This window comes from Vespula vulgaris, chromosome 2 (genome assembly GCF_905475345.1).
Source record: "Vespula vulgaris chromosome 2, iyVesVulg1.1, whole genome shotgun sequence".
Lineage (NCBI taxonomy): Eukaryota > Metazoa > Arthropoda > Insecta > Hymenoptera > Vespidae > Vespula > Vespula vulgaris.
This window is the reverse complement of record NC_066587.1, coordinates 10,472,558-10,490,453: the sequence shown is the minus strand read 5'-3', so window position 1 is coordinate 10,490,453 and position 17,896 is coordinate 10,472,558. Positions and strand designations below refer to the sequence as shown.

The window sequence follows — 17,896 nt, the reverse complement described above, 5'->3', positions numbered from 1 at the left end:
TCTCTCTCTCTCTCTCTCGATCTATTTATCTCTTCTCCACAATTTGTTTTATTCTTAAAATGTACGTAATATCTCAAATATTGTACGATTGTCGGAACGAAGGACCTTTTGATTTGAATTGAATTACTATACTCATCTTGGCCGGGAAGCTCGTATAACTGACGGTGGAAAAATCCTTTGTCATATTCCAACAATGATGAACTGAAGAATAATTTACATTCTTTTTCTCAGTGTATTAAAAACAAGAAAGAGTGAGAGAAAAAGGAAAAAACGGATAACCAATTTGTCGGTAAAGAAAAGGGAAAAAGTTCTAGTATTTCGTTTACTATTTCTTTTTTCTCTTTTTTTACACAAGGTATATGGTAGACGAAAAAAGCGTTACTCTTGTCAAACAGAAGAATGAAGGAAAATAATGAAAAACGCTAAAAACAAAAAAGCAACTAACGAAACAGGCATGCAACAAGCGTAACAATTAATTAAAACGGCCCCTTCTTAACAATTCATTTGCAAAACGTTTCTCCCAAAAATTCGACTCGTTTCTTTTATGCAATTACGCCTTCTGCATACGTATATATGTGTTCGTCTATATACATATATATATGTTTATACATATATGTATGTATGCATGGACGTATTGCGCATGACGTAACGGCGACACGTATTAACGATCTGGGATAAAATAGGATCGTTTCATCTTTCTCCGTATGCATCGCATACAATAATATCGCCAGACTTCAAAAAAACGAACCACTGTAACAATGTTTAATCATATCATGTAACATAATTTAATTTCTCGCCTTCTTAATACTTCATTTAATAAAACGAAGTCTTTTTCTCTCTTTCCTTCCCCCTATTTTACTTTGAAGATTCGAAAATGGATTTTTACAATTATGTAAGACGTACTTCACAATGATCGGAGGTCAAAATAGAAAATAGGTGATCTATTAAAGAAAGAAATAATTCTTTTTAAATAAAAAAATAATAATAAAGCACATTCATTAACCCTTTCTCTCGCATAAGGAAGATTCGTTATATATGTACGTCGATCGAAATCTTTGGACGTTATACCTAGACAACACTTTTTATTTCTTTTTTTTTTCTGACTTTCAACCTTAACGAGCAAGACGACCGCGTTAAATCAGAATGCAGACGGTAGTATGGGTGGGTGGTAGGATTTATCGTGGAAGTTTTCGAAGAAAGGACGGAAAGGGTCGCGCGTGTTCGTCCCGTTTACGTAGCTCCGTCGTTGAGAGATGGTGGGAATCGAAGAGAAGGATAGAAAACGGTCCAGGAGAGGAAGAGAAGGAGAGGCTGTTCGAGAAGGGATGGTGGTTACTGGAGCGACCGTAGGGTGGCTATAACGCGGGTGTAACCTTGGCAACTCTCCACCCTCCATTCTCTCTCTCCCCCTCTCGTACGCTCTTTCAACTGTTATCCCCACCACACAACTTTGTCATACCCTCTCTCTTTTTACTCGCCTATTTAATTCTATCTCTTTTTATCCAATTTTACAATTGTTCTTCCTCCTTCTTTTTTTGTTTATTAGCATTTGTGAACATATCCACATAGAGAGATAGCACTATCGAGATTTACGTATTTATCTTTGTCCTCTTTTTTATCTTTCTTTCTTTTTCTTTTTATCCCATACTCCGCAAATGAAGCAAAATTGGAACGTGTCTACGTTCGAACGTATGCTCCTTCCATAGACCAGCACTGTCCTCTCCCTCTTTTTCTTTCTTGTTCAGTCCACCGCCGAAGTATCAGTTACAGATTCTCTTCTTTCTTCATCTTCTTGTTTTTCTTTTATCTTTTATCTTCTTTTTTCGTCGTGTTGGACTCGACGAGTCCTCCCATCTTTCTATCTCTCTAACTCGTTTATCTTTTTCTTGTCCTTTTCTATCTTTATTTCTCGGTCGTAGTTTCCATCCTTGTCTTTCTTTTTTTATTCGCTCTCTCTCTCTCTCTCTCTCTCTCTCTCTCTCTTTATCTTTCACTGAGGCCATAGCAAAGCGTCGGCTCGTCAAAATGAATTTCTACGCGAGAAATGTCGACTTCTAGAGAAAGAGAGGAGAGAAATAGAGAGGGGGATAGAATATGGAATAAGGGCAATTCTCCCCAAGGACGAGAAATGAAACGTTCTTGAAAAATGCGATTTTATTGTTCATCTTATAGAAACGCCACTCGTATTTAAGGATGAATTCGTACTATCCTCTTTCTCTCTCTCTCTCTCCCTTTTTTCTTCCTCTCTTTCACTCTCTCTATTTTTTACTCTTTCTCTTTCTCTCTACGAACACTGTAGCTTTTCTCAACACGTTTGCTATGATCGATTCTTTCTGGGGCACGCGCGTGTTTGAACTTTAGACACATTCATGAGTGGTGCACGTTAAAACGAGTTTCGGACATAATTCGACATTAATTATAATTCATATATGAAAAGATAAAACGTAGTCTATCTCCAGTATCAAATTAAATGAAATCTTTGATGAGATTTATGTTGTATCGTTAATTAAAAAAATTTTTATAGTGAAATTTAAAATAATCAAAGCGATGAAATCAATGGAACGTAATAAAAATGTTTCATAATCTCTTCATTGAATTCTCCTCGTCCTTCTTCGATCGTAATTTATATCGTTAGACAAGACCGACTTGTTTTCATTGAATCGATCGTAGGAAATATCTTCTCTTCGATTTCTTCAAATGGGGAAATATGATTGTTTTGAATCGATTATTTAGCTTAATTTGATTAATGTTGTAAGGTTTTGTTCACGCAAGGCTTCGCGTTATTATTATTATTATTAGTAGTATTATTACTACTATTAATTTTATAGATCGATGGTATATTATTAATATTCATGATAAAAGAACAATTGATATCGTTATTACCAGAAATGTAGAAAAAGAGAAAGAAAGAGATTATTTATGGGAATATAATCGTTGAAAATAAGGAAAAATTGGAATCGTTAAAAAGCTATCGTTCGAACGATTATATCGGCTCTCATATTTATTGATCAACCGATCGTCCTAATTTGGGACGGACATCGCAATAAACGTTAATTACGCTGCAACGATGAGAGAGAAAGATAAAGAGATAGTGATTGAGAAAAATAAAAAAAAAAAGAGAGAGAAATCATCGATTTCGAAATTTCGATCAAAATGTTTGTAGAGCACTCGAATCTTAACGTTATTATCGGATTATCGATCTGTCGAATCCGTTTAACGCAAACTTTAACGTTGTTACACGATTTGAAAAAGAGAAGGAGGAAAATAATCCTCTACGATGGCTTCAGTTTGGAGGCCGAAGGTCGTTCAAAAATAATTTCGAACGTGTAGTACAAGAAAAAGAAAGAGAGAGAGAGAGAGAGAGAGAGAGAGAGAGAGAGAGAGAGAGAGAGAGAGAGAGAGAGAGAACCGTATATTTGAACTTAAAGTTTTTTATTTTCATATTTATTACTATACTTTCTCTCTCTCTCTCTCTCTCTCTCTTTCTCTCTCTCCCTCTCTCTGTTTTCTACTCTTTCCCCACCTTCCTTCTTTTTACGTTTTTCAAATTCTCATACTTTCTCGCTTTGTCTGTTTTGACGAGAGTGTTAATCGACTCCGTGTCTTAGAAAAGAACGAATAGATAGTCCAACAGAAATCAGGAAGAAATGCTGGAGAAACAGTAACACTAGCAGAAGTAGCTACAATAGTAGAAGCAGCAGCAGCAGTAGTAGCAATAGTACGAGATGGAAGTGGAAGAGAAGTGAAGAAGGAGAGGATAATATAGGAGAGAGAGGGAAAGGAGAAGAGAGGAGAAGAGAGGAGAGGTCTCTCTCTGCTCAAGAGCAGAAGAGGGTGGCATTAGGTCGAGGTCACCAGGACGGCGAAGCGATCGATGCAGCCTACCGCCAGGCAAAGCACAACCCGTGCTATCCTAACCATCATATTTTCATCCGATTACTTATCCCAGAACCTTTTCTATTTAGAAACTTATTTTTCTTTCATCCACAAAAAAAAAATAAAATTCATTCTTAGTATCTAACTAAATGTTCGTCTTATTTTGAAGATTAAATTCCATCATTTTGTGATATAAAACGAAAGCTAAGAAAAGCAGGGCAAAAATAAAAATGAAAATGAATTCTTCAAATACTTTCAATATTTTGTTTTTAAACGTAGAAACGTGCCTACTCCACGATTAATATTGATTTTCTAATATATTTTTATAAAATGTCAAGATAAGTTGAAGATTAAAGGTTAGTTAACGTCGATTTATTATTTTCATAGAAGATTTTTTATATTAAGCTTCTCTATTTTTGGATAATAAATTTGTAAGACGGTTGAATCGAATTAGACTAACATAACTGAACGAAGCATAAGATCTATGCTTCGAAATATTACCTCGTTAAGATATTAATTGTAAATAGATACAAGTAGCACCATCTAGCGATGAATGTAAAAAACAAATTCGTCAACTACAAGCATCAACTTTAACGTTGAACATTCCGCTTTTACCGATATAGTTTTTACCGAAAGATGGCTACCATGAGAGAGAAAATATAAAAATAATCGATCTATTTGTAAACCAAAGATTGTATTTATTGTAAAGTTTGTAAAATCTATAGATTTTTAAACAGGTTTAAGATTTATTTTCAATAACAAAGAAAAAAGAAATTATTTGTTAAATTCAAAACTAAAAATCGATATAGTGCATAAATCATATAATTTTTTATATTTTACAGAAAAAGAATTCGTTCCGATCGTATGATCGAGAGAACAGAGAAAGTTCGACAAGTAAAACAATCTCGAAATTTCCAGCATTCATTTGTTGGGCTGTTTGGTTTCTAAGGTCTTTCTGTACGGCACGCTTTTATAAATGTTCCGGTTGTATTAAATGTCACAGCACCGATTTCCAAGTCACATTTTTACTGTTTTTTTTTAACTGCACTTACAATAACTGCATTTGTAATAACTGCACTTACAATATTTAAAGCTACGTAACGAAAGTGAGTGTGTACATGCATATATATATATATATATATATATATATATATACACATATATATATAAAATATATATATATATAGAGAGAGAGACAAACAAAAAGTAGATCAAATAATTATGTCGAAAATCATGCGAGTGGCGATAAAAAATTAATCGAATGTAACGCGTATCATGCGAAGAAATTCGAGGCCTCACAATGTAAGTATATATTTTTTTTCTTTCGTTCTTTCATCTTAATTATTTTATATTGTTTAATTTCGATAGAATTCGTACATTTCTACATCGACCGAAGACGATTCTTCACGATCGATCGAACTCGATCTCTTAAATCCTAGGTAAGAGTTGTTAAAGATGAAGTTTATTTATTTTGTTTCCCAAATATCGAATTGAATGTTCATAGAAAAACGCGACTTCGTCAACGTTTACGACGATTTTTGCCATTCGTAACACAGAATATCGATTCAGACGCTACACCGAATCTTCTTGAAGGATCTTTAAGCGATCGAAGTACGCCTCGATTGGTTAATCGCCAATGCGTGGAATCAAAATTACGTAAGTGATGTAAGTGCTCGCTAGGAGTAGAAATATTAGTGATTCGTGGACAACGATTAAATTGTTTTAATCTATAAATTATTGTTTCGGAGAAGTTTATTAATGTTCCATCATTGCATTATGTTTATAGATTCGGAAGAGAAAAAGGTTATCGCGGCGCAGAAAATTTCAAATCGTCGATTTACTTCGCCTCGCGATAAGAGGAAATATGAGGTAAAATAATTGAATTTTTCCTATCAGAAAATATGTTTGTAATTTTCTGACAATCATTATTATGAAAATATCAAAAAGAAATCATACACTTCTTATATATATTTTTCTCTTTTTTTAGAGTAACATGAAATAAAAAACAATTTCTTGTTTCCTTTAAAAACAGAAAATGAAATAAAATATGAAATATAATATCTCTTATTTCTTTTCGCAAGAGAAATTGAAATAAAATAAGAAATACAATATCTCATATATTTTTACAAATGAAAATAAAATAAAATGAGGGAAAACAAAGTTCTTGTCTTCTTTCAAAAAAATCAATGAAATGAAATAAAAATGATATAATTTCTTATCTTTTTTTAAAAAACAATACAATAAAATACAAAAGACAAAATATTTACTTCTTTTTCTCAAAAAAAATGAAAAAATACAATAGACAAAATATCTATTATTATTATTCAAAAAAAAAAAAATAAAATAAAATAAAATAAAATGAAATAAAAAAGATAATTTGTTGTTTCTTTTTCTTCATAGTACAAGGTAACTTTCGCAGAAGGGAAAAAGTCTTACGAGTGCGACAAGAAAGAAGAAGAAGAAGAAGAAGAAAGGAAAGTTAAGAGTAAAGAAGATCTCGCAAAACTTTGGTAATTATTCAAAGAAGTTTCAGCCGGTTCAGATGCGTGCAGAGACGAGAATAAAAAAGTGTACAGCACGCTATCGTTAAAAAAAATTCGTATGGTTAAAACGCCTAATGCGTTCTCCTGACAGCAGGAAGGAAAAACGCACGCCACGAATCGTAAGGGCGGTACGTCGTAACAGCAAAAAATGTAAGACGTATTTTTTTAAGCTTTATCTCGATGCTGGCCCGTTTCTCTGTATATATATATATATGGACAAGTCGATGTAGCTAGTCTTTCTCGTATGTTCTCGGGTTTTGGAGACAATTGCAGAAACTGTAGAATGGAAGCTCGTGTCTTTCAAGTCGAATATTCTAGTTTACATTAAATTTTGTATTACGATTCCTAAGTTATATATATTTGTGCGTATGTATATGTGAACAGAACTTACAAAAATTTTATTGTTGGTTTATTACCTGATTTCTTGATGAGAGAAAAAGTAAACTCATGTTGGAATCAGGTTTGCAATTTCTTTCGGAGTCCTGCACTGTAGTTTACTCCAAAGCCCAATTTTCTCGAATACGTCGATAATTCAATGTACTTGATCCTCTTGATCGTCTTTGTCGTCGCCTATATTTTCTTCGAAAAAGAAGATATCTATCGAGCACATCGACACGTTACTACTGCTAATACTCGCAGTACGCCGTGAAACGGGCCAATCGAAGTACAAAGCATAGGAAATTTTAAATTTGTCGAAGCGAGCGATTTAATATCACCTGGACGCCCATAGTGTATCAAGAGGAAAACGTAAAAACGAACTCAATCGAACATCCAAGTAATAGTAAAAGTAGCGTCGTTGTCTTATATCAAGGAGGATCTTTCGAGGCACCAAAGACATTTTCAAAGCAACTCGTTCAACCGTCAAAATCTGATCGATCCATCGTTCGAACGTCGGACGTCACTTCAGAGCATTCTCTTAGGTAAATCACTTCATTTTATTATATTTCTAATCTCTCTAAAATAAGTCTAAATAAAGAAAAAATGTGTTCTTTTGTAGGATAAAACCGGTTGACAGTCCAGAATATCAATCACCACGTTACTCGATCCCACGGAGAAAAATTACTTCGAGGAGATATTCTCGAATATCGAAACGATCAGAACCTTTGAATGTGAATATTTATCACAAGAGCAGAGTGGTGCAAGTTACGCCTTCAACGAGAGATCGCTGGGCAGCGGCGGAAAGATCGAAGCAAGCTGATTCAATCAGTAGCAAAGATCCTGTTTCTATCCAGGAAGAAGTTTTTTGTTATAAAGTCGAGGACTGCCAAAGAATATCAGAAAAACCTTCCAAAACTGATAAGGATTTAAAAGAGAAATGTTATCCTTCTGACTCGAAACTGATGGCTCAAAGTGTTAAGTGAGTTTTTTTTCTAGTTAAAATATAAATGTTAAAGATTAATTAAAAATATCGGTGGACGTTCGTTATAGTACAAGAGAACAGGGTCAAGAAGAAACTATGAAACACTCCGTGTTGTCACCAAATTTGAACTTCTTGATACAGAATATGCAAACGCGTCCAAATGATATTATAAACGATCAAGTTTGCTTCAGCACGAACGATATTGACGAAAGTAGAAGAATCTTTCCGTTTCAGGCAACTCCCAGTGGGAATTTAAAAGTTATTCCAAATCAGGTACAGTCTTGATTCGTGTATTGAACTCGCCAGGAATGTAAAAAAATGTGATAAGTATCCCTTTTAAATAAGATCCTTTATTCAGGTCGTTTTCGAATCCAAAAAAGTCAGTGTATTAGTAGCGGATCCACGGCACACGAAGGTTAACGTTAAGGCAGAGCTCAATAAATCTAACATCGACGTGAACAGATCTATTTCTGACTCCTCAACTAGGCAGAGTTTCATCGATCTTCCTCCAGGAGTGACACCCTCGGCAATCAATCATTTACAAGTAATATTAACGATCAATTTTTTTTCTTTTCTCTCGATAATCGACGTTCTGTATTAATTAAGTATAATTTATATCGTAATATTGTATCACTTGGTGTCAGAAGTATCGTGATTCAGTAATACCGCAGTTTTGAATATCAAACACGCAGGCTCATAAAAAGTTACCTGATATCCAAGTGGAGTATAAACCAAGAACACAGCCATATAAAGCTAAAGCCCATCAGCCAGAGATGGAGCAGAATCAATCAATACAAGCCACGTCTAATCAAGTTCCTTCGATCCAAGAAGTACCTCTCTCTTCGTAAGTGCTACCTTATCTATCTATTACTTACGTCGTACTATTCGTAACTATTTTATTAAATTGTATCAGACTCGGTTTGATGCAAGAGGAACCAATCGATTGGAATAGTGTTATTCTTCCGGAAAAAACTGATTTATATCAAGAATTAGCGAGGCGTATAACGAATTATAAGTAAGTTCTTTGGAGATAATGAAACATCGGAATAATATATATTACAAGCATATACACATTCAGAATGAGCAGGGTTTCGAATCCAAATCACCGCATATAGAATCCGATCCTTTAACAAAGCTAACCAGTAATGTAGACTGTCTGTTCTTCCGTAGCCTTATTAAAATGCTCTCTAAAATATTTGTGTTGTTCAAGGAACGCCGATTGCATCATTCGAATAGGACAGGATGAATTTCACTGTCATCTTTTGGTTCTTCAGAGCTACAGTACGTTCTTCGATGAAAGGAATAGTAAAGAAATTGACTTGACTGAGGTAAGTTTCTAATCTTATTTGTTACTTTACTATTTTTTCTAATACCTAAAATAAATTTACAGAGCAGTGTAACTTCAAAGGCATTTTCCATTATCTACGATTGGATGATCAGTCCAACGAGCGAAAGTTGTCATCTACTACGCAGGGATAACATTTTGGAGATTTTTACAGCTGCACAGTACCTTGGCATTAAAGGTTGTTCGAAGATTTTTAAAGAAAATCGATAGCTCAAAATTGAATGTCAATGATCGAGATTAATTAAATTTGTGTCTAGAATTAGAAGAACAATGCTGGGCTTTTATAGACAACGACGAACTTTTTTCGGAGAATACTGCATTTTTATTATATATGGAAGCAAAGAGAATTAATAATACTGCCGTAATGGAATTAATGGTACCTAGAATCATGAAGTTCTTTTTGATACTCGTCAGCACAAAAGATTTCTTGGAATTGTCTGTGGACGAATTGTGTCTTCTATTAAAATCAAATTATATTTGTGTTAATAGGTATACGATCTCGTAAATCATATAAAAATGTTTGAATTTTGTTGTAAAAATCTTATAATTTCTGATAGTCAAATTTCCTTTAGCGAGATGGAGATATTAATGTCTGCTGTAAGATGGTTAATGCATGATTGGGAGAACAGAAAAAAACATATGCTGGAAGTATTAAAATGCGTTAGATTTGGACTTATAGCACCATGGCAACTCGTCGATGTAAAAAGAAATCCTGAAAATCCCGAATTCATGGAACTGATGTCCTACCCGGAGATACAGAAAATGGTAGACGATGGTCTAGCGTAAGAATCCCTTCTTTTGTATTTTTTTTCCACGTATATCCGTAAAATGATTAAGAAAATAATTATTCGTGCAATCAAAAGCTTCGTTATCATCAAATATTGGTATGGAAATCAAACCGAAGATTATTATCACTGGATCGATTTACTTGGCTTGTCGGAACCAACCAACCGTAATTGGGCCGGAGAGGACAAGGTACTTTTAGATTCACTCAATACATCTTACTCGATACTCAATAAATAGCACTCATGGTATTTCAAGAATTACGTGACATATCGAGAATTCTTGTTATATCTGGAGGAATATCAAAGGACAAAAATATCAGAACTAAAGGCTAGCAAGCAGCAAATGAAACCAAATCCACCTAATTCACCTCCCAAGGATTATTGCCAACCTACTTATCAACAAAGTCATTGTAATCACATGACTTTAACATCAGGTATATTTTCATCATATATAGCTAGTAAAACGATATTAAAAATAAAACGAATAACAATGTTAAGGTCAAGGAAGTTTTCTGACAACTAATATGGGAAGAGCTTCGAAGTATTGCACGTCCAAAGTATCACCTAGTAGTTATTTACCCGCAGAATCGTCAACCGGCATAATGATGACACCGGAAATGTTAAGCGTGTACCTTAATAGCTTGGATAGAAACAACGGGAAGGTGGTGAGTAAGTCACCAACAGACTTCTTGCAAAATAAAACCAATCGAAGTCTATCTAAACGGTCAAAGAATTGACAAATTTATTTACGCTTAGCAACATTCGAAAGATATACTTTTGATAAGTTTATTTATCTTGTATTGGTACTTGTATATAAATTGTACGTTAGTCTTATCGGATATACGTATATATGTTTAAACAATATAATTATTAATATATCTCTTGATATCAATATAATTCCTGGTAAATTATTTACAAATGAAACGATAGAAAAACAGTGTGATAACTTATTGGTAAGTCGTAAAGATTGAGAAGCCCATCCTAACGGTAATTGAAAATCAAGGTATTTGTATTCCCATTGAAATATATTTTTTCAGAATGACCGAATACAGCAGGATCAAGAAAGAAATAACAAGCAAGTTAATTTTGACGTTAGACCCAACGATGACGCGAAATTGCAAAAGAGATCCTGCGATCCAATCAAAAATGTAATACAATTTATGTGAATTATATCGATCTAACGAATGGTAGGGGTAATAGAGTCTAGTATCAGACGATCATAAAATCATGAGCATATCGATGAAAGATACCCTTGCTCTTGATAATGAAAACGAAATTGGCGTTTGATTTATAGAACATTGAACAATTTAATTACGAGACTCAGCAACAGAGTGACACAACTAACCTTTGCTACTATCGACAACAAGATTCGTTGATAAAAGAGCAGCTGAAGAAATGCAAGAAAACGAGATATTCCTATGAAAAGGCCACTGATTCTTCGAAATCTGAAGAAGGTGCAGCTACTACTATACAAGCTATGTACAGGGGTTATAAAGCTAGAAGGAAATACGACGAAGTTGGTAGAAAAATTGTAGAAAATTCTCAATTCGTCGTTTTCTACAGAAGACATTGTTATATTTGTCTATTCTCTCTAGATTAAAAGAACATCATCCGAGGAGAAGCAGAATACGAAACGCGTTGCTGAACTTTTGTCAGCACCAGTGGATCAAAAGCTTCATAAGCCTCTGGAACCAATTAAAGTTTCAAACAGTTTGGCCAGTCAGAACAACAGAGAAAATAGGATACAGCAAAGTGCAAGCCCGCGAAAGAAAGAAGGAAATCGTTCGAATTTGATGAATCAACAGAGCGTATCTAAAGATCTTGAAGGACTTAGAGTTCGTAGATATCATAATTTCGCGATGAAATAGCAATAAAAAATAAATTTCGAATTGTATCTTTCAGTTCGACATGTTTTTGAACGAACCATTGCCAAGTGAGCAACCTATGAAAATATCTTATAACAACTTATCGAATTCAGTGGAGGTCTCAAAATTAATAAAGACGATAAAATCTCCAACATTTTTCAACAATTGCGACGAGATAACGAGTTCTTTTTCGCATTCGGACAAAACTGATCCTGATGATCCCTTCTCTCCGAGAATATGTACGATACCCACGCATACGGCTAATAACGCAATAGAAAAAAACGACGTTGTCAAGAGAAATGGAACGCGTTATCAAGGTGGAGATAATATACAACATTATGTACCAAAATCGAAGAAAGTTCAAACTTGTGTTTGTAATCATACGAGACCATTGTGAGCGTATTTCATTTCTTACACATTTTCATTTCTACATTTTTACTATTACTTGTAACAGCTCCAATATAAAGTCTATTAAAATATCGATTCTTTTAATAGACCACAAAGATTGAGCAACAGTCTTTTAGGACCTAATATCGACAGTTACTTTTTGGATAATTCTTTATTTTATCCCGATCGTGAATCGATCCTGGTATTCGGTGGTGTCGATCCTCACGAGGGATACGGTCATCCTGGGAACACCGGCAAGGATATTTATAGATTCAAGCCGGATGAAAATTTATGGGAATTCGTTGGAGAAATTCCTGAGCCACGACATCACCATTCGGTTGTTTATCTCAAAGGTCGTATCTATCTAGTAGGTAATGTGTCACTTAAAACCGGTATTAATAAAATTATAAAATGTAGGAACGAAGCAAGGAGGATTTGTTTTGTTCGATAGGAGGAGCGGATCCTCGAGAAAACAATTCTCAAAGGAAGAGTATCATAGTTGGGACGGTTTGGAGCTACGATCCTACTACCAGAGTTTGGTACAATGAAGAAGACATGTTGACGCCAAGAAAAAATTTTTCTCTTGTAGTCAGCCATGGAAAGATGTATGCCATAGGAGGTCAAGATAGAAACGGGATGTGAGTTAGTACACAGCCAAAGAGCATATTTTTCGTATATAACGAACAACAAGACGATTCGTTAGCATTTGTTCAGAGCGTTGAGAAGTGCCGAGGCCTTCGATCCATTGGAATCTACGTGGAAAGAAATACAACCTATGTGTACAGCTAGGGTGGGTGCTGCCGGTATAAAATATCGAGATTTTATCTGGATTGCTGGCGGCATGACAAAATCGAAGAAAGAACTATTCTCGAAGGACGTCGAATGTTACGACCCAATAAAGAATTCGTAAGTTCTATTCCCATTTAGGTCACGTATCGTAGTAATTTCTGTGTTTCCTAGTTTGTTACGTCGATGTCCCCCGATCTGATGTCGAATGTCCCCCCATCCATGCATGATCTGACCAATTCATTCAAATTACAGATGGCTGAAAATGGAACCGTTGAATTCACCGAGATGTTTCGCCACGCTTTACGTCGTTTCCGATTGTCTTTACGCGATTGGAGGTGCTTCGACTACAGGAAATAGTACCGACAGCATAGACCGCATTGATATTTGGGATCCTCATCTTTGCGTATGGAAGGAAGAAGCAAAAATGTCAATTGCGAGACACGGTCATTGTACTGCATCGATAGGTTTGTACTTATTTATCTATCGTTTAAATAAGACACCAAATATTGATGCTCCTTTTAGGTGCCCAATTATTAATAATCGGCGGCGTGACAACAGTCTTTATGAAGACGTTGAGTAGCGTTGAATGTTATTGCTGCGAGCAGGGCAAGTGGATAAGAGGCGTGTCACCTCTGCCTTACGCCATTTCCGGTCACAGTATCGTGACATTACCTCCGGCAAATCTTTTAGTTGACTCCTGACATTACGTAGAAAGCGAGTTAGAGACAAAGAAAGAGAGACATTCAACAATTATATGTTTTTAATATTGAATTCGTGTGTATGCAGTAATAATTTATCAAATTATCTATACGTTGATTTATTCAAAGTTACGTGAATGTGTCCGTATAATAAAGGTAAAAAATCATTTCAAACTCCGTCGATTAATTTTGATTAATCGTAAACTAGAAAGATCAATTACGCAGAGGAGATAATTGCCGCCTTAGTACGAAGATCGCTGTCGTGCTCCCGTTTATAAATCTCCCGTTTATCTTGAAATATTTTAGTTAGATAAAAGTGAGAAAAAAACAAAACAAAAAGAAAAAAGAAACGCTTGGCAATGCACTTTATTGATATAAGATGCGACCTTAGATCTATGATCAGATACTTCGTATCTATCGTTCTTTCATTTATGCGATGCAATGCAACTTTTTGCACGTCTGAACCACTTTCCACTTTCTTTTATAACTTTTTAAGTCACATATCAATATTGAGAAAGTGTTTATATCGCACGATGGTATCTGTCGAAATTTGTTCTTTCATTTAATCTCTAATTTAATTCTTAATTCGTAACTGTTTAGAAGCATATATTACATGAATCGATAGCAACAGTGATCTTCCGTAATCTCAGCGAGGTGTCAGCACTGCGTTTCCACGACTCGTGATGCCATCTGACGAGAGAAATGTACGGCGAGGAGTCACCAAGCGTGCGTGGAAGTTTCGAAAAAGAGGTTTCGGATTCGAATGCGACGAGGTAAGTGGCCGCCGTGCGGATTAACGCGAATTAACCTGAAAATGGCCGAATCGTACGACTCCGGGGTGTCAAGTGTAGTGACTGGTGTCGTGTCTCACGGACAAGCGAGACTACCGGATACGAGCGAGGAAGAGGAGACGATAGGATGCACCACTCCTGGTGAGTAAAACCAACCTAGAATATTTTCTACGTTTCCTGCTTCCCGAGGAGTTTATTCAAACCGAAGTGTCGAGCGCGGCCATGCAACAAGTGGCACAGAGCGCTCTTGCATGCCGGACAGGTACGTAACAAGGATTTACGTTACCTCGATCCAAAGAAATTCTTTCATTTTACTGAAATTCTTTTATCTAAAAATAAACTATACGCTTATTATGACAAATTTCTATGGAACGATTACTTTCTCGAATAGGTTCGTTAAAGTAATTAAGAGTGGTATGAGGTATTGAGTGCTACACGATTGTTCAATATAAACCAACATTCTTTGTTATCGATACGAATTAGAGAAATATCTCGAATAAATAATATGACAAAGACACACGATGTCGGTTATCGCACTATTTCGATTATCCTATGACGTCAGAAATAGACGCAGATTTCGAACGTGTCATTCGATATTGTCCCTTTTATTTTATCATCAATATTTTCCTGATCGAGCATAGTGATTATATGTTTATAAATATTTGCTAATTGTAGAAGATTTCTTCGTCGCAAAATTTGACCTTTATTTCCATAAAAAAAATGTTTATAATCGAAGTATTGAACGAAGGAATTCGATTTTCAAAGACGAACGTCTTCCGCGGGATAAATTTACAGCGATGATTCGAGCGGGAGAATCGTTGAAACGTTTTTCTATAAATCAATATCTCGAGATAAATCGAGGAATTTTTTTCAATCATGAAAACCGATCGTACCGTGACGAGAAAAAGCCCGGATAATGTTTCTCGGGCTTACATCACTGTTAGAGAGAAAGATTGCTGCCGGTCAGGTGGACGGGAGATTGGGAAACGGTTTGTCCATAGCACATAGCATGGAGACGACGGTGGATAATATTTTGTCGTCGATCCTGCGTATATATGTACAAACTAAAACTTTATTAAACGATTTTATTCTAAAAGTTGTTTTTATCGAACTGTGTATACGACTCTCGATCGTATAGAACTTCTAAGAAAAATCTACTTTCTCTTATTTTGTTGTTTCTCTCTCTCTCTCTCTCTCTCTCTCTTTTTTTTGAAAAACAAACGAGACATTGAATCGTCATAGGTTAGTAACGGAAATCGATCGTTCCAATCGATATTCCATTTTAATCGATGTTATTTCGACATTCTTTCGTCCCACCGATTTTTCTACTTCGTTTCTTAGCGAAGTGACTCATTTAAATGGATCTTAAAAGAATATCGGCGATGATGTTTCAGCGACAAGATCTGCTAAATCGATCGTGATATGTTTGGATAACAAAAAATATTTTCTGTAGGATATGCGAATGTTCCCTCTTACGACGCACGATAAGGATAAAGTTAATGGAAAGTATTAGATAAGGAAAGTGAAAATGATAACTTATCGAATGATAATGTTAAATACTCTGACTAATTTTTTTCACATCCTATGCATTATGTTTTATGCACGAAACGCATCCAAAGGAATTTTCAATAGTTTAGAATTTATCTACTCGAAGAATGATAATTGGATCGTCTTTACCGACCGACGATAATTCTATTTCTTCATAAAATTCGTTTCTTTAGTAAATTATAAAAAATAATTTAAATAAATTATATAAGAAGTGGTTTTAAAAATATTTATATCTGTTATTTTACAAAACATAAAATGTTGATAATTCGTTGCTTACATTGTTGCGCTTAGTAGAGGTCGCCACCTGCAACACAACATTGTCTCGTTCATTAGTGAAAGAGAAACCGTTGGCCTAGGATGTATGTTTTGATGCGTGATCAAATTTAAAGGTTAGAAGTTTATTCCAAAGTAAAAAGTATGTCTGAATCATCATTAGTCGAAGATAGTACATCTACTAAGTTGACATCTACATTAGAAAATTATCTAAAGAAATTGGACGAAAATACAACTCATCATGAGTATATGATCGCTTTGTTTATAGTTCTCTTCTCGGAATCTGGTTTTTACGTATTACCTATGTCCGAAGCTTCTTTTAGGTATGAAAAACCATTTTTTCTTAAATATTTATTTCATTTATAGGTGTGCTTTGTTTTAATGCGTGTGTGTGTGTCTGTGTGTGTAGAACTCGACGAATGATGTAGTGTATATGGATATAAATCATATACATATATGTTATACACATGCTTGTGAATGTCAATTTAAATATACACCTAATAACAAATTAACGTATACGTTTGTAGCAAAAATAAGAAGCTTATATATACATCACCAAAACAATGGAAAACTATGAAAAATATTTATGAGATCAAACTAGTATTGAAAGATCTACCTAATGTGATATGCAAATTAGTTGCCATATCTTCCGGAGATAGGTTGATTCTTAATTTCTTTTCGACCATGGGAGAAAAGAATGTTTATAGTATTGCTATACAAAGTTTAAGATATGTGAATCCTTTTTCAAATAACCTTACTAGCCGTTATATGAATCTTAAGGAAATATCACACAGGTATTTCAATATTTATTATATTTTTATTTACATATGTATTACATTTTTTATTACAGTTTGCAAAGTAAACTTATATTAACTGCACGATATCTTTTCAATTCGTTAGGTTCAAAGATGCATTAGTTATGCGAGTACGAGCAGATATTTTAACGGAAGCTGGCCTTATCAATCCTAGTTTACAAGGTTTACCTACAGAATTAAAATTAAAAATTCTGGGGATGTTAGAAGCTCCTGCATTAATGCAAGTTTCACAGTGTTCTCGCCATTTCAACATATTATCTAAGGAACCACGTTTATGGCAAGCTTTATTGCGCAGAGACTTTGCAGAAAAGCAAGTAAAACCGGATAAAAGTTGGCTAAGTTGCTATCGTACAAGATATACAGAACGCAATAGAAAACGACGTCATCATGACACTAGTTGCAGTATTTGCGAACCAGAAATCAGTCGCTACCATCCATCTTTGGTACAACCAAGAGTAGATGTACCTCCAAACGTTGGAAGTTATAACATGCCATCACTAGCAGATTTTTTAAGATTACATTCGTCTAGACAATCTCATTTAGATTTTAGTAGTCTGTTTAGATATAGATTTGGATCTCGGTTTGGTCGTTAGTTGAATTATACTTTAAGTGGAATATATATGTGTATATATTTATATACACATCTATTTTTTAAGAGAAGAATGTTAAATAATTATCTACTATATATATACATACATATATATATATATATATATATATATATATATCGTGTAATTACCTTTATAGATAACGCATTTTTAAATGCTTTGTATAACGCAAACATTGAGTAATTTTTGAACAATATGAATTACATAAAACTG

At 34.6% G+C, this 17,896-nt stretch overlaps 2 protein-coding genes across 6 annotated transcripts in view; both read left to right on the top strand.

The window, feature by feature from the left end:
- The first annotated feature begins 5,094 nt into the window (after nucleotides 1-5,094).
- The window catches only part of LOC127072634 (uncharacterized), a 36,029-nt gene continuing 23,227 nt past the window's right edge, over nucleotides 5,095-17,896 (top strand). Inside the window, exons 1-28 of one of the 3 annotated variants that reach the window (XM_051013175.1) lie at nucleotides 5,095-5,178; nucleotides 5,245-5,315; nucleotides 5,381-5,541; nucleotides 5,663-5,745; nucleotides 6,277-6,569; nucleotides 7,150-7,339; nucleotides 7,417-7,776; nucleotides 7,848-8,052; nucleotides 8,138-8,323; nucleotides 8,472-8,623; nucleotides 8,693-8,794; nucleotides 8,990-9,107; nucleotides 9,170-9,302; nucleotides 9,382-9,613; nucleotides 9,697-9,906; nucleotides 9,988-10,099; nucleotides 10,166-10,343; nucleotides 10,408-10,574; nucleotides 10,947-11,057; nucleotides 11,204-11,425; nucleotides 11,505-11,744; nucleotides 11,812-12,167; nucleotides 12,270-12,532; nucleotides 12,613-12,799; nucleotides 12,876-13,067; nucleotides 13,203-13,414; nucleotides 13,473-13,804; nucleotides 14,249-14,580. In XM_051013175.1, coding sequence (XP_050869132.1) covers nucleotides 6,494-6,569; nucleotides 7,150-7,339; nucleotides 7,417-7,776; nucleotides 7,848-8,052; nucleotides 8,138-8,323; nucleotides 8,472-8,623; nucleotides 8,693-8,794; nucleotides 8,990-9,107; nucleotides 9,170-9,302; nucleotides 9,382-9,613; nucleotides 9,697-9,906; nucleotides 9,988-10,099; nucleotides 10,166-10,343; nucleotides 10,408-10,574; nucleotides 10,947-11,057; nucleotides 11,204-11,425; nucleotides 11,505-11,744; nucleotides 11,812-12,167; nucleotides 12,270-12,532; nucleotides 12,613-12,799; nucleotides 12,876-13,067; nucleotides 13,203-13,414; nucleotides 13,473-13,651 — 4,383 coding nt within the window. In that variant the 5' untranslated portion in view covers nucleotides 5,095-5,178; nucleotides 5,245-5,315; nucleotides 5,381-5,541; nucleotides 5,663-5,745; nucleotides 6,277-6,493 and the 3' untranslated portion in view covers nucleotides 13,652-13,804; nucleotides 14,249-14,580. Of the gene's footprint in view, nucleotides 5,179-5,244; nucleotides 5,316-5,380; nucleotides 5,542-5,662; nucleotides 5,746-6,276; nucleotides 6,570-7,149; nucleotides 7,340-7,416; nucleotides 7,777-7,847; nucleotides 8,053-8,137; nucleotides 8,324-8,471; nucleotides 8,624-8,692; nucleotides 8,795-8,989; nucleotides 9,108-9,169; nucleotides 9,303-9,381; nucleotides 9,614-9,696; nucleotides 9,907-9,987; nucleotides 10,100-10,165; nucleotides 10,344-10,407; nucleotides 10,575-10,946; nucleotides 11,058-11,203; nucleotides 11,426-11,504; nucleotides 11,745-11,811; nucleotides 12,168-12,269; nucleotides 12,533-12,612; nucleotides 12,800-12,864; nucleotides 13,068-13,202; nucleotides 13,415-13,472; nucleotides 13,805-14,248; nucleotides 14,581-17,896 lie in introns of those variants that run through there. The other 2 variants (XM_051013176.1, XM_051013177.1) reach the window with 2 other exon arrangements.
- The window catches only part of LOC127072638 (F-box only protein 7-like), a 2,330-nt gene continuing 666 nt past the window's right edge, over nucleotides 16,233-17,896 (top strand). Inside the window, exons 1-4 of one of the 3 annotated variants that reach the window (XM_051013187.1) lie at nucleotides 16,238-16,376; nucleotides 16,529-16,583; nucleotides 16,788-17,054; nucleotides 17,161-17,896. The exon at nucleotides 17,161-17,896 is cut by the window's right edge and continues 179 nt beyond it. In XM_051013187.1, the coding sequence (XP_050869144.1) occupies nucleotides 16,564-16,583; nucleotides 16,788-17,054; nucleotides 17,161-17,668 (795 nt within the window). In that variant the 5' untranslated portion in view covers nucleotides 16,238-16,376; nucleotides 16,529-16,563 and the 3' untranslated portion in view covers nucleotides 17,669-17,896. Of the gene's footprint in view, nucleotides 16,584-16,787; nucleotides 17,055-17,160 lie in introns of all 3 variants that reach the window. The other 2 variants (XM_051013188.1, XM_051013186.1) reach the window with 2 other exon arrangements.